We start from the raw sequence: 16,920 nt of genomic DNA, 5'->3' as shown, positions 1-16,920 counted from the left end.
TGACAGGCACCACTCAGGTTTTTTTCAGGAAATGTAAGTCTAGCTGTTATTTAAATCAGCGAGCTGGGTGTTTTTTAATCCATTTTAATGTATTGCAGAACTTCAGACTCATGCACTTTTTCATAATTCTGTCACTTTGCATATTTATAAGGTTAGCTGTAAGACCAGTGCTTTATAATATATTGACCTGTGTAATACAGTAATGTAACCAAAATCAATGCAGTGGACTTGCAAAGCACTATTACTGTTCTTTAAGTTGCACAGACAGCCTCAGTCAGAAAACTTTTGATTAAATCAGACTGTAAATATAATTACTTCACCACCACCATATATCTATATGAATATAGACATGGCTTCTCGTACAGGCTCTATGCAGCACAGAATGGGGCTAATCCTTTCTGAAGCAGGTGTTCCTTTAGTGTTTGTGACTTGGACACATTCCCAGGAATTTGTTGGGAATGCGCAAGCTGACCAATTAGCTCACGTTAGCTGGAGAGGCTGCGTTCCTTACGTTTCTTCCTCTTTGCATGCCCATACTGTTGACATAATCTTTACATCCCTTCTCCATCTGTGTGTTCTCTTTTTAACTCACTACTTGTGTAGTGTAATTCACCTGGTCAGCTCCCGAGCGTAGAAGGAACGGACGTTTGTGTTGTTTTCTCGACCCGAGTGGATCCGGCAAACTTGGCTCACACCATAGGACTTGTAGCTGGGAACTGGGGGCAGCCAAAAACCATTAAGTCTAAACTGAACCAAATCGTTCACCTATGGTGAAGAATAGCTACCAGCACCAAGCAGAAACTTCCTTACTTGTGCCCCTCCCCTCCTCTGCAGAGTCAACTGAAGACCCGTCCAGCGCTGGCGTGGTAGCCGGAGCCATTCTGGGAAGCTTCCTGGCCCTCGTTTTGGTCGGCGCTTTGGTCGCCGTGCTAGTGATGCGAAGTCGCCGCCATCAGCACGGATATTCGGGCGACGGCGAGCAAGGTGCTTACGGGAACAAAACCCGTCTTTTTGGCGGCAAGAAAGCTAGCAAGAACGGCGCAGGAGCCAACAACAACGGGCCGATCTACACGTACCGCGAAAGCGAGCCAGGCGCCCTAGCGGAGAAATGCAACGAGTTCCCTCGCATGACCGGAAGCACGCCGACCGCCCACGACATCCTCCTGAGCGGCGATTTGAACGAGGCCGAGCGCAGGAAGTTCGACGCCCTCAACGACAGTTTGGAAGATGAAGAAGAGGACGAAAGGTACGACCGTTTCAGCGGGCTGCCGCCCAGCTACCAAATCCACCGGCACGAAGACGACTGCACACCTTACCTGGACGACGACATGGAGTCCCAGCGGGACGGGTCCATCATCTCCCGGACTGCCATTTACGTCTAGACGAAGCAGATAATACACCTGACTGATATATTACTTGACCTTTCAAAACAAAAAGACGGAAACTAAGGAGCGGAAGCAGCTAATGTCTCATCTATGGATGAAGGTGTTCATCATCAACCCGAAAACACAAATTAATGCTGCTCACCTCATGAAATGTACTGAAAATTAGTGATTTTGGTTGTTGTGTAACTGTAACTTCCCATTTAACGCCCATTATAGCCAGAATCCATCTGTTCGTGCTTCATTCGCAGAGTAGGCTTTTGAAGTGAAAAGAAAGCCTTGTGATTAACCATACAGGATTGTCAATGCCATACAAGCATGAGTGACCTAAAAGCTAGGGCTGCTCGCTCCAGGTTCCATACGCCAGGCTTCTTTTATCAAATCCCAGGAATGGCGTCTTCGAGAACAGCTGGATGTTTTGTTAGAGAAACCGAAAACAGGCTCGCTCCAGCATCTGGGTCATTCATCTGTGGCGGCGATCAGCTCCAGCTGTGAACGCCTTTAACTTTCCTCCACTATTTTTTAGCTCTCGTTCATTAATCGGATGTCTTGTTACGCTAAAGGAATTTTCTGAATGACTCGAGGGGTTGCGGCGTAATAGTGCTTTTTCTCACTCTCTGTACTCTCCTGTCAACCTCTGCAGAATGGATTGTTGCGGGCCATGTTTAATTCAGAGTGTTGTGCATTAGCCGTGTGCATTTTGGGCTGATGCATGTTTTTCCCACTCCCTGATTAATCCAGTTATATCAAAACCATTGAATACAACATCTAAAAACTGCAGACACGAGCACTAGCTCCTTTTCAGGAGGAAATTGACTTGTGCTGTCACTAAAACAGATTAATGCACACAGTAGATTGGCGGCAAAAGGAAACGTAACTGATGTGCCTTTGAGTGTGGGATTATGTGGACGGCGGAGCGCTTGACGGACCTCAGCGGGGAGCGTTAAGTCAGCCGGCATATGCTGCCCGGTTCAACGGAGTCCACGGTGTTGAAACACTGCCAGCTGTGAAAAAAGGTCAAGGGGCGAAGCGCTCTCACCGTATGTTCGGCTGCGAGATTAGGCCACTCGCTTTACCGAGTCCCTCTGGAGCGGGTCAGCGGTTTGTTTTGAAGCCTGGCACATAAGCCGACTTTGACAAAAAAAGACATTTTGGATGAACTACGTGTTTGTAAGCGTAACAGTGCCCATCCAGATGTGGATTCATTAGTCTCTGGGTTGTGCGTGCTTTGCATAATATCATGCTGCTTCGGCGGTGCTTTGAATCGCTTGAGCCGTGACTCATTCATCCTTGGTTTCACAGCATCGGTGGAGGGAGGTTAGAGCGATAATGACAAAGGAGCAACGCGCTCACCGACGCGACTCTACCCAGACAGAACTCCATATCCAGCAAAGCAGATATAGCATGAGTAATTTGGAGATTATACTATCTGGACCCAGTGACTGTAAAGGCGGTAGTTACTCTAGCCTACAGTGTTCACCCACGCTGCAGACTTGCAAGGCTGTTAATTTTTATCCCCCCCTCTCCCTAAAGCGCTTCAAGTTGCATCACTGCACTGAAAAATAAGGATGGGAAAGCTACTTTTCTGAGCACTGCTCAGGCCTTGAAGTATTCAAGCTGATAATGACAAAAATTAAAGATGTGAGAGCTTAATGCACCAGTGAATAGTGTGTTGTTTTGCAGTAGCAAAGGTGTTCATCTGTTTAGTATTCATTTGAAGTCGATGTCGGGCGGATTCATGTATTTGGATGTTACTGTACTGAACGTTTAAAATGCTGTTCCAGACTTGAGAAGACTGAAAGAGCAATGTTGCCAAATCAAGTTTTCACAACTCTTAGTGTTAGTGTTTTAATAGAAGTTTTGTTAAACGTTTTTGAATGTTATTATAGGATATTAGTAGTAAGGGTTACATAGTGATGCCATGTTCTCATTTGCACAATCCCAAGGCTACATAAAGATTAATTATTGAAATAATTGGTCGAAATTCACAAAAAAATATGTCTGGGTCAGATTTCACTGCAGAATCTAATGGAAATGATTAAGAAACTTTATTTTGCATAAAGAAAAGGCTCTCTGATTTAAATGTAAAAATCATATATAGCATTTTTTTTTACTGTATCCAGTAAAGCGATCAAAATATAAAAATGTAGCAATTTACATATACTACCAGTCAAAAGTTTTTGAACAGTAAGATTTTTTTTTAAACCAAGCCTGCATTTATTTGATCTGAAGTACAGCAAAAACTAAAAAATCTGAAATATTTTTACTGTTTAAAAACGCTGTTTTCTATTTGAATATGTTTTAAAATATAATTTATTCCTGTGATCAGAGTTGGATTTTTATCATCATTACTCCAGTCACATGATCCTTCAGAAATCATTCTAATATGCTGATTTGCTGTTCAGTAACATTATTATTAATATTTAAAACAGTTGAGTACTTTTTTAGGATTCTTTGAATAAAAAGCTTTTTTTAAATTATACACAATACCATTCAAAAGCTTGGAGCCAGTATTATTTTTATTTTTTATTTTTTGTTTGTTTAAAAAAAAAAAATAATTTTAAATTAGCAGGGATCTATTTATTAAAGAAACCTGAAAAAAATTCTACTCAGCTGTTTTCAACATAAAAATAATATTAAATGTTTTTTGAGCAGCAAATCAGAATATTAGAATGATTTCTGAAGGATCATGTGACTGGAGTAATGATGCTAAAAATTCAGTTTTTAAATCACACGAATAAATTACATTTTAAAATATATTCAAGTAGAAAGCAGTTATTTTAAATAGCAAAAACATTTTTACAATTTTACTGTTTTTGCTGTACTTTGAATCAAATAAATGCAGGCTTGGTGAGCAGAAGAGACTTCTTTAAGACACATAAAAACTGGTAGTGTGTGTGTATATATATATACATAGATATTACAATACTGGCAATTTAGGGAAGCATATGTAAAAAATAAATAAAGCCATAATGTGAAAAAGGCCAATTTCAGAGTGAAATATGACCTGGACTTCTCATAGTTACCCAGTAATGTTTGGAGATGAAAGATACCATCTATCCACATGTTCTCCGTATTATGAAACAAACAAGTATGTTTTGATAAGTTGATGTAAGTGCCTTCTGGGATGTGTTTTTAGGGTTGGAAGCTTGCCGCAATTCATGCGATGCTGAAATCCTATATATTGTAAATGAATGCCAGATTTAAAGACTGCAATCAATCAACAATATTAAGAAAAGAAGAAAAACAAGATCGCAAATTGCCCCCACGTGATGTTTCTTAATTGCTCCACATTATGGTGCAAGTCATTATTAACTCATCAGCTGTGGATGTGATTTCCGAGCTGATCTGAACTTGTTATTCATTCACTCTGAATGTTGTGTCGTGTTGTCAGGTGACACTATGTGTATGAAAACCACTCGGACAGACAGATCGCTTCTGCCTGGCGTTTTTAGTGTAAAAACTGCAACAGGTTCATATCACATCACATAACTGCTGTACTCTTTGTCAAAACTTGTGAGAACGAACTGTACTCTCTACTTTCTGTTTAGTTTGTTATATACTATGGATGGAAAACCAGTGCTATCCTGTGATGGTGTGTATCTTGACGTGACGTGTCCTGTGTGTGAGATACCGGTATATATATATATATATACTGTATATGTATGTATTTATCACTAAGAAATCCAGTGAAAGAAAAGTGTTATTTATCGGTACTGTAAATAACAGATGTAGTGGTCAGTTAATGGCCAGCACCAAATATACAAGCAGATGTAGTATTAATAGCCCAGAGTAGACAAGAGAATAACCTCAGCTGCCTTGAGTCGGTGATTTAGACAGGCGGGAATCCTGCGCGTTCAGCAGATGTAGCTTCCCAGACGCACACTAGTTAGTAACTGGCACACGGCCTGCGATGAAAGTACAGTATGGATTGACGTTCGCACACTAACTTTTTGCACTGACAACTTTTTGCTCTCTCAGCCCTCAACAACATGACACACACTCTCACCCCTCAACATGACAAAATGTCAACACTAGATAAACACACACACTTGACTGTAGCGGGTGAATTTCGTGCTCGTGTCCTGGTTATATGACGGCCGTGACTCAAAAGAGAGAAATAATGTTATATTATGTTTAAAGGCAATTTTAGCTTATTTTTTATCACAGTATTTTCATAGTAGCGAACAGTGACATTGTGTACATGTTATTTTCAGGCCAGGAAAAGTATGAAAATTAATGAAATGTTATGTCATGGAAATAAATGGGTTCAAATGTTTTTGTATTGATGTTAATTTTTCTTTTGGTTATAAAATAATATTGTTTACATTTTAAAATAATTATCCGAATTATTAAAAAAAATGAAAAATCAACATGTAAAGAGTTTGCAGTCTAGTTGTGAATTTTGTCATTCATTTTTTATTTTATATTTTGAATTAGAAAATGTGAAATACACACACACACACACACACACACATATATATATATATATACATATATATATATATATATATATATATACTACCGTTCAAAAGTTTGGGGTCAGTAAGACTTGTAATAGTCTTTAAAGTAGTCTCTTATGCTCATCAAGGCTGCATTTATTTGATTAAAAATGTAGAAAAAAACCCCAGTAATATTGCAAAATGTTTTTACAATATAAAATATTGTTTTTTTATTTTAACATACTTTAAAATAGAATTTATTCCTGTGATGAAAAGCTGAATTTTTATCAGCTGTTACTCCAGTCTTAAGTGTCACATGATCCTTCAGAAATCATTCTAATATGCGGATTTATTATTAGAATGATCAGTGTTGGATAATATCAACAGTTGTGCTGCCAAATATTTTTTGGAACCTGTGATTTTTTTTTTTTTTTTTTTTTTTTTTTCAGGATTCTTTCATGAATAACAAGTTTAAAAATCACAGTGTTTATTCAAAATATAAATATTTTATAACAATGTAAATTATTTATTATTAACTTTTGATAAACTTTTAATTATTAACTTAATACATCCTTGGTGAATAAAAGTATTAATTTCTTAAAAAAAAAAAAAAAAACAGAAACAATAAAAATGTACTGACCCCAAACTTTTGAACGGTAGTGTATGTATATATATTTCATATTTTGAATAAATATTTGTAAAAATAAGATTTTAAATATGGCAAATATAATCAGCATTATTCTTTCTTGATTGAAATGATATTATCTTTATTACTTGTATCTAAATATTATTCCTATTTCAAAATATTTATTCAAAACATAATAAAAATATAACTTCCAACTTAACTCAAGTATGCTAAAATGTAAATGTTTTAATAGTGTTTACATTTTAGTTATTTTTGTAGTAATTTATTTTTATTGAATATTTTGAGTAAATATTTGACAAATATTGTAGAATATAATATTGATTTTGAAAATGATGATGATTTACATTTAAAGTCTAAATATTATTTGCAATAATCTTATGTTAAAGTGTTATTATAAAACATTTATTATAAATATTAAATGTATCACTTAAAATTACTTTTTTACAGCATACATTTTAGTTGTTAAATTTTAAATTTTATATATTCATAATTTATTTATATATATATATATATATATATATATATACACACACACACATATATTAATTATTGCAAAGAAAACTAGCAAGAAAAAACATTTTTCTTGACCGTAATGATGTTACTTTTATTATTTTATTTAATCATTTTTTTAATCAAAATTTTTTTTTACATTTTAAAATATTTATTCAGAACATAAAATTAAAATATATCCAACAAATTCAACTCAAATAAAATGTAATTGCTTTAATATTGTTAATAGTTTACATTTTACTTGTTAATTGTGTCCTTTTCTATTATTTTGAATAAATATTTGTACAAATATTTGTAATGTTAATTATGACAAAGTAAATTAGCATTATTTGTTTTTGATTGTAATGATATTACCTTTATGACTTTTTCTAAATATTATTTATATTTTAAAATATTTATTCAAAACATAAAAATATTACTCCCAAATGTAAATGTTTTAATAGTGTTTACATTTTAGTTAATTTTGTAGTCATTTATTTTTATTTTATATTTTGAGTAAATATTTTAATAATTATGACAGAGAAAATGTGCATTTTTTTGCAATGATGATGATTTTACTATATTTTAATTCTAAATATTATTTACATTTTAAAATATTTATGAAAAATATGAAATGTATTAATTAAAATACATGTTTTAGTTAAGTTAAATTTGTAATTTATTTTTATTGAACATATTGAGTAAATATTTTACAAATATCTTAGAATATAATATGATAATTATGGCAGATAAAATGTGCTTTTTTTTTTTTTTTTTTTTTGTAATGATGGTGATTTTATTGCATTTTAAGTCTAAATATAATTTGCATTTTAAAATATTTATTCAAAACATAAAAATATCACTCCCAAATGTAAATGTTGTAATAGTGTTTACATTTTGGTTAATTTCGTAGTATTTATTGCTAATTCTAAATATTATTTACATTTTTAAATATTTATGCAAAATATGAAATTTATTTTTATTGAACATCTTAGAATATAATATTATAATAATTACGGCAGAGAAAATGCATTATTTTTTGTAATGAAGGTGATTTTATTGCATTTTAAGTCTAAATATAATTTGCATTTTAAAATATTTATTCAAAATATGAAATGTATCACTAAAATTAAATTTTTACAGTATACACATTAGTTAAGTTTATTTTATATTTTGAATAATGTTTTTAGAATTTCATATTATTTCAAAAATTATGTCAAAGAAAATGTAAAGAGCTGTCGTGAAAATAATGGTATAATATGAACAATGATACGAAATAATGCTGAAGATCATAAATATTGATGTACTTCATTTTCTTTAGGCTATATAATATAAACATCTATCACTTATATGTCATGTTTACATTTATTTATACATACACATGTACACAGTTGCTCTCCTTTTGATGTTGGGCTGAAATATGAACCAGGCCATATTTTTTGTGAGATTCGCCCTCAGATCTCCCCGCACACACTGTGGCCATCCAGGATTTATCCTCCGCAGTTAAAAGCTACGTGAGAAACTATTACGCTGACATACACCAGTATTATTCCGTTTAGCGAAAGACATTATCAAGAATCATATACGTTCTTCTGTTCGTCGCCAGTCATGCGGTTTTATGACCCTGAAAGACTCCTCCAAGATGAGGTGGGAACCGCTGGGGCTCTAATCCTCTCCGAAAATGGTGCCACAGCGGGCAGAACACTGCCAGGTTACAAACCAATGTTTCTGGCATGCAACTACGCAGCCTGTCCGCAACCACTACTCTTAATTTTTGACAACAGAAATGGGTTGTGGCATCTCCAGTTTGCATCTGCCTCGGGTCTTAAAGCAACTCGAAGCCATTAGGCGAAATTGCGGCTCTGCACGTGTGTTTTCGTGGCCTGTTCCCTCTCATCAGCTACTTGTGAATACTATAAATAAATTAGAGAACTAGCAAACGCATTACTAATTGATAGGCAGCCCTGCATTACCTCCACGCGTTCGGTTGTTTTGCCGCTTTTTCCGTTTTCGCTGTGTAAGATATTGAGTCAGATTTAGAGCAAGAGGATGCTTTAACATCACAAAGACGTGATTAGCACTAACAAAAACAATTCAACTTGTGCGGTGTGTTTATTTGGAGCGGAAAACAAAAGCGTGTACATTCCAAGTCCCATTATTGTTCTGTCACATTATTTTTGTATACTGGTTGTAATTAAAAACCTGGTGGATTTCTAAGCGCTTTGTGTCGCGTATCCATTTGTTGACTTCGTGTTGAGTTTTGTCACTGTTTCTCCCAATGCAAGTGTGTTTTTCTCCCTTCCAGGAGCTCTCGTGATGCAGCGGGACGATGATGCACGGCTTACATAGCTCGTCTCCGACAGAAATTGCATTCTGACCCCCGACTGACAAGCAAAACGCAATCCTGGAAGGATGTTGATGTGTTTTTTTGTGAGGCAGGGATAGCATGACGGGCGGCTAAACTCCTCGAGCACGCGTCGTAAAAAGTGGGTCAAATGTTGAGAGCAGGATGAGCGGTGAGATGTGCTCCATTAGAGGTCAGATTGAGAGTGAAACGTGCAGTTACACTATTAACTCAAGCGTGGCGTCATAATCACTTACAATCAGTTGGGTAGATGTTTTAATATGCATTTCATTTGTTGTTGCTGTGTAATAGAATAAAAATTGTTGCAAAAAAATAAATGTTGCAAAAATATTGCAAAAATAATATAAATTATATTTCATAAATTATTTAAAAAATTATATATATATATATAGAAAAATGTAAAAAGTAAAAGTGATATGTGATGATTTTCATAATATATTGTGAATGTAATAAAACCTATATATTCTATATATTGAATGTAATAATGTATATTTTACATGAAAAATACACTCACATATTACTTTATATCTATATATGATTAGTAATATATTAATTTGATTTTCTAAAAAATATTTTCAAATAATTTATTCATTAATATTAACTTTAAAATGTATAAACTAATAATACAAAATAAACTTTTTAAAACGTTTTTTAACGTGTAAATGTATATAAATTACATATTTTAGCTTAGAATTTAAATCATTTTAATGTAATGTTTAGATGAAATAAAATGTAATGCGTTATTTATTTATTATTTTATATATTATGTATATATATATATATATATATATATATATATGCATGTGATTTTCATATTATATTGTGAATTAATATTTTAGTGTAATAAAATAAAAAAATATATATTTTAAATAGAAAAATACACACTCACATATTACTTTATAATATATTTATAAATGATTATAATTATATTAATTCGATTTGTTTATAAAATTATTTTAGAATTATTAATATTAACTTAAATAAATGTATAAACTAATAATAAAATATAATAAACAGGTTTTCCTAAAACAGTGAGTCAGAAGTCAGAAAGGTGATTGCTATTAAAAAAGACATATATGTGTGTAAATGTATGTAAATTATGTATTTTAGTCTACAATTTGAATAAATATTTTAATTTAATGTTTAGATAAAATAAAATGTAATAATACATCGCATTTATTATTTAAAAATGAGTTGTAATATCTATATTTATATATATATATATATATATATATATACAGTACCGTTCAAAAGTTTGGGGTCAGTAAGACTTGTAATAGTCTTTAAAGAAGTCTCTTATGCTCATCAAGGCTGCATTTATTTGATTAAAAATATAGAAAAAAAACAGTAATATTGCAAAATGTTTTTACAATATAAAATAATGTTTTTTATTTTAACATACTTTAAAATAGAATTTATTCCTGTGATGAAAAGCTGATTTTTTTTTATCAGCTGTTACTCCAGTCTTAAGTGTCACATGATCCTTCAGAAATCATTCTAATATGCGGATTTATTATTAGAATGATCAATGTTGGATAATATAAACAGTTGTGCTGCCAAATATTTTTTGGAACCTGTGATTTTTTTTTTTTTTTTTTTTTTTCAGGATTCTTTCATGAATAACAAGTTTAAAAAGTACAGTGTTTATTCAAAATATAAATATTTTATAACAATGTAAATTATTTATTATTAACTTTTAATAAACTTTTAATTATTAACTTAATACATCCTTGTATTAATTTCTTAAAAAAAACAACAAAAAAAAAAAAAAAACAATAAAAATATACTGACCTCAAACTTTTGAACAGTAGTGTATATATATATACACACACACACACACACACACACACACACACACATATATATATATATATATATATATATATATATATATAAATAAATTAGTACAATTATCTAATCTATTGTATCTAATTTAATCTATTTTATCTACACTGTCAGAAAAAAAGGTACAGTTCTGTCACTGTGGCGGTAAGGTACAAAAGTGAAAAGGTACATATTTGTACCTTACCTACCCCTTAACGGTACATATTAGTGACGGTACATACTGTATTATAATAAATATATATTTTTTGTGTAAACAGTGGTACATATTTTCAGGATTTAAATTCAAAAGAACATTAAAAATGGAAATCTTGTAATTGCTGAATTAAAAGCATTAATTCCTTCCAAAAAAAAAAACAAACTTATTGACTCCAAACTTTTACACAGCACTGTATACATAACAAAAATATCTACCTAAGCAATCTCTGGCTTGTCTGTCTGTGCCTGAGGGTTTCCAGAGGTAGCCTCCATCAGGATGTACACACCGGAATCTCACCCCTTTCCCGTTTTCCTCCACTTGCTAATGGCTTTTGACAAACCTGCCGCCCGTTGTGGCCTCGTTCTTATTGAACCGGCGAGACACAGCGAGCCTCCCCTCAGCCTTGAGGGCCCACTTCAGGCACCCGCATCTGTCGCCTTGACAACACTCTGCCACTGTTCTGTCACCACCTCCAGTCTCGCTCATTTCTTCACTGCACAAGGACGCGAGTCCACACTCGGTCGACTCGGCTTTTGTGGCAAACACATACAAGTAGTTTCCGGAAAACACTGAATACACTCTTAAAAATAATGATTTGGAAAGTGGCTGAGTCACTCCATCACGCAGCGCTCTGCTTGTTGTTAGCATGATAACGTTTAAAATGTAAAAGGCCGGTCTGTTTGCCTCAGCGTTGATGCTCGTCAATGTCAAAATGACTGAGACGGCCAATCAAATCAGAGTAGGCGGGGCTTAATGTTCACAAAAACAGTGCGAATTCAGCGCGAATCGTCAGTAGTGATGGGAAGTTTGGATCATTTTACCGACTCGGACCTTTGAGTCTCCTTCAGCAAAATGAACGAATATTTTTTCGAGTCATTTCGTTCATTTTAGCGAAATATAATTAAAATGTTATGTGTTACCTCCCTAACACATCTACTGCTTACACAAACGTTGATCACACTACAAACAAGACAAAACTATAATGATATAAGAAACAGAAAAGATTCATTCATTGTTTACCTGGGTCTCTAGTCTATGATTACATCACCTTACCTCTTATCCGACAAGTTTTTGGGTTTGAGTCGTGACAGCCCCATAAGATGAACGAACAACTCGAAAAACCCGAAGACTCAGGTGAACTAATTCCAGTACAGAACCTAATAGAATGTTGCACATGCACGACTGAACGAATCACTCCCCGAGACGACTCGTCCGTCCCGAGTCACATTAAAGATTCGAATCGTTTAAGAACGACCCCATCACTAATTGTCCGTTAACGGTGGAAGAGAGCGAGGTAAGGTGGAAGTGACTAAACATTTGATATTTCACAGCTGTTTTACGATATAAATGTTAAACGACCAACAGTGATGAAAACTACTCGACTTATTTTTCAAATATGGCCGGTTGAATTGGAAGTATGGTATTATTTACGTAATTCATGTGACAAGATAAATATTTTGCTCTGTTTCTACGTATTCCACTGTACGACAGAGTGAATGTGTTCATAATATACTACTACATTGTTTGAAAACAGTTCAAAATGATTATTTTTAATAATAGAATTTCCTTTACCATTCTGTGACTTTATATAATACATAATACGTACCCGCCTTTTTCTTTAACACAGAAGTAAGCCAATGGGTGAGACTTCCGGTTCATTATCCGCTATAGAGAAATTACTAGGCAAATAACAACGTGCTGTGAAACGTAAACTGTAAAACTGCACTACAAACCAGTGTGTAAGATAATACATTAAAATAACATGGAAAGACACACCAATTTGCAATATCAAGCAACAAAACAAGCTGGTTTGTACAGCAAAAAATAGCTAGATGCGGATGAGATAAAGTAAAGCCAGCCATACCCATAAAACTTACAACGGAAAAAAAAATAAAGGTGAATACATGTTCACATTTGCAGAAATTACATCCTTAAAAAGTAGTACTTTTTGTTTTAGAACACTTTTAGAACACACATTTACAGATTTTGCACTCACCCCATTATTATCCAAGATGTTCATGGCTTTCTTTCTTCAGTCATAAAGAAATTATGTTTTTTGAGGAAAACATTTCAGTAATTATATCTATATAATGTATCTATATAATGGACTTCAATGGTGCCGGTGAGTTTGAACGTCTAAAATGCAGTTCAAATGTAGCTTCTAAGATCTCTAAACGATCCCAGCCGAGGAATAAGGGTCTTATCTAGCGAAACAATTGGTCATTTTCTAAAAAGAAAATTACAATTTAGATACTTTTTAACCTCAATTGCAAATGTCTTGTCTAGCTCTGCCATGCACATGCAAACTCTGTGTAATCTGGGTCAATACAGTTAGGGTATGTCAAAAAAAAATGATTTTCTAAGCATTTTCGTGGAATCATTGAGATCTTTAAAGAACTTTTCTTTTTAGGAGTGTAGGTTGTCAGAGACGTTAAAATAGCTCTGAATTCCGGTTTGATTGCGACACAGTGGAAGGTACATCAATGGTTGGCATCGATCAGAAAAAAAAAATTCATCTTCCAAAAGAATATCTTGTGCTGACATGATTGCCGTAATTTAATAACATTACACAACTGTAATTGTAATTTCTAAAGGAATGCCACATTCGGCCATCCGCCAGGGTGCTTTTATCCATGCCGTACGGATACATAATACAGGGTCGAATTCAGATAAATTGGCTTTTTGCCATTCATTTGATTTGACATTTATATATACAGTAGGGTCCAAGCGTCTGAGACCAATCAGCGCTCCACAATAAGAATGGCCTGCAGCCAGTGTGAGAGCATTTGGAGCCAGTTGACAGGACTGTCACTCATCCCTTCAGGCCAGTGCTGCAATGCCACTGAAAATTTTACATTCATTGATCTCCTACATCCGTTTTTATGCCTTGCAAACGTAAAGGATTTGTGATGTGTTCAGTGCTGTTGTTGCAAATTTTGCAGATTTGTTGCCAAGATTGTTATCAAGTTGGCTGCCGTAGGTGAAATGTGGAGTCGGAATTGCAAAAATGACTAATAGTTTTGAAAGAATGCATTTATCAGCATAACTCTGTTTCAGAAAAGTACTGTAATGTACTCCAAATTTCCTTTTTGTAAAGAATATGTTATACATACACTACCAGTCAAAAGTGTTTTAATGTTTTTTTAAAGAAGTGTTTTCTGCTCACCAAGCCTGCATATATTTGATCCAAAACACTGCAAAAACAGTAAAAAATATTAAAAATTTTTACTATTTAAAATTCTATTTTAAAATGTATATATATTTTAAAATGTAATTTATTCCTGTGATCAAAGCTGAATTTTCAGCATCATTACAGCAGTCTTCAGTGTCACATTCTAATATGCTGATTTGCTGTATAAGAAATATTTCTTCTTATCATTATTATTGTTAAAATTATAAGAGTACATCTTTTCAGGATTATTTGATGAATCTATATTATGATTATTTATCTGAAATAAAAAGCTTTTGTAACATAATACAGAATACTACAGAATTAAAGAATAATTATAGAAATTAATACTTTTATTTAGCGAGGATGCTTTAAATTGATCAAAAGTGATGATAAAGACATTTATAATGTTACAAAAGATTTCTGTTTCAGATAAATGCTGTTCTTCTGAACTTTATATTCATCAAAGAAACCTGAAAAAACTCACTCAGCTGTTTTCAACATAATAACAATAATAATATATGTTTTTTGAGCAGCAAATGAGAATATTAGAATGATTTCCGAAGGATCATGTGACCGAAGTAATGACACTAAAAATTTGGTTTAGAAATCACAGGAATAAATTACATTTTAAAATACATTCAAATAGAAAACAGTTATTTTATATAGTAAAAATATTTCACAATTGTACTGTTTCTACTGTACTTTGGATCAAATAAATGCAGGCTTAGTGAGCAGAAGAGACTTTTTTTAAAAAAACAAAAAAATCTCAAAAACAATAAAAATCTAATATAACAACCTCAAATGCATCTACTGTATTTTTCAGTTATTATTCTTTTTTATTATATTTTGAGCAGAACAACTGTGAAAAGTTAAAACAATTATCATAAATTCAATAATGTTGCCCTAAAACTGAAAAGTGGTTTTAAAATTGATATGACTATAATTTCACATTAAATATATGATTTTAGTAAATACTAAAATACTAATATTAAAAATGCATTTAGAAAAAATGCATTTAGATTTATTTTCAATTATTCATCAAAAATTATATTGCCAACATAACATGATTTTGAAAATGTTTCCCAGGCATTTAAAAACAGTTTTATAATTTATATAGCATATCTTTGTAAAGAAAATCTCACATTTAAAGATAAATATAAATTTCTAGCAATTATATAAATGCATAGCTACACATACTAGTATTAAATATGTATCTATTGTATTTGTTACACTTTTAATAAAAAATTATATTACCAGCAAAACAACTGAAAAGATAAAAAAAATAAATAAATAACACATTTAAGAATGTTGTCTTATAGTATTGATATGTCCTCATTTGCTTTAATAACAGCACTTTTGCATTTACATATTTTATTACTTATCTAGAAATAGTGCAGACTCCTAAGGTTTTTTAAGTATTTTTTATTAAAGAATTTATTAAGGTAAACCAGTTTATTTTCAGGTTTAAATTATAAAATCCCCAGATCTTCAGTCTTGGACCCACTATATGTGTAGGCAGAGAAGACACCATATTCATATTTTATTTAACACGGACTCAAAAAGACTTTGAAGAAAGTACAGTCCGTTTGATGTGCCACCCTGTTTCAAGTTTAGGTGACATGGAATGAAAATTTGTGAAATATCATTTAGTTCTTTGTACACATCAATTCAATCTGCCTTAGACACTAAAGTCTGTAGGTATGAACATGTAAACAAAATGTAATGTGTGACTGACATACGAGTGCTGATGAGTTGCTTGTGACATTTTGGCTGTTTAGCTTTATTTTCACGTTTCACAAGAAAAAAAACTATGTCCTGTTCAGAAGCCTATTTCTCGAGGAATGTGGGTCTGCCCTCTTTCTCTGCGCTCTCCTTTTTTAACGCATTTTTCCTGCTGCTTCTTTCAGCAAAAATGTTATTTTTTAATGGAACACTGAGGACTGATAGGCCTCAATTATCCTGTGCAGCCATTTGCTCAGAGCTTTTTGTTTGTCTGACATGGCTTCATGCCGCGGACAAACAGGCACTAGGTCTACGGTTTGCACGCAAGTATGCACGCTCAGAAATCTACTTTTCTTGCTAAAGAACGTGGAAGATGCAAATGTAGAAGACAAAGTTAAAAGTTTTTCCATCTGGTGCTGTTTTTGTCTTCCTTTCAGACTTTCTTTGTGTCTTTTTTTATTGTAGCTTACATCAAGATCTTTTTACCTCTAATAGGAAGAGGGTTGTTCATTTATCTAGGCCCCGCAGTTTCGCAAATTTCCCTTTAAGCCTCGAGAGGAATGAAAGCTCTTTTTAACCAATACCTATTACCTCAGCCATCTGTTCCCTGGGTGTGAAATAATTCACAATTTCTCCGATATTATCTTTTTCATTTTGCCTT

General features: G+C 33.0%; 1 protein-coding gene across 3 annotated transcripts in view; it reads left to right on the top strand.

The window, feature by feature from the left end:
• Positions 1-16,920, top strand: part of pvrl2l (PVR cell adhesion molecule related 2 like) — a 236,949-nt gene that overhangs the window by 136,038 nt on the left and 83,991 nt on the right. Inside the window, exon 7 of one of the 3 annotated variants that reach the window (XM_051137380.1) lies at positions 835-6,419. The exons of 1 other annotated variant lie outside the window; for it this stretch is intronic. In XM_051137380.1, coding sequence (XP_050993337.1) covers positions 835-1,382 — 548 coding nt within the window. In that variant the 3' untranslated portion in view covers positions 1,383-6,419. Of the gene's footprint in view, positions 1-834; positions 6,420-16,920 lie in introns of those variants that run through there. One more of the 3 variants, XM_051137378.1, reaches the window with a different exon arrangement.

This window comes from Labeo rohita, chromosome 19 (genome assembly GCF_022985175.1).
Source record: "Labeo rohita strain BAU-BD-2019 chromosome 19, IGBB_LRoh.1.0, whole genome shotgun sequence".
Lineage (NCBI taxonomy): Eukaryota > Metazoa > Chordata > Actinopteri > Cypriniformes > Cyprinidae > Labeo > Labeo rohita.
The sequence above is the reverse complement of the archived record's forward strand: the minus strand, read 5'-3'. Positions and strand labels throughout refer to the sequence as shown.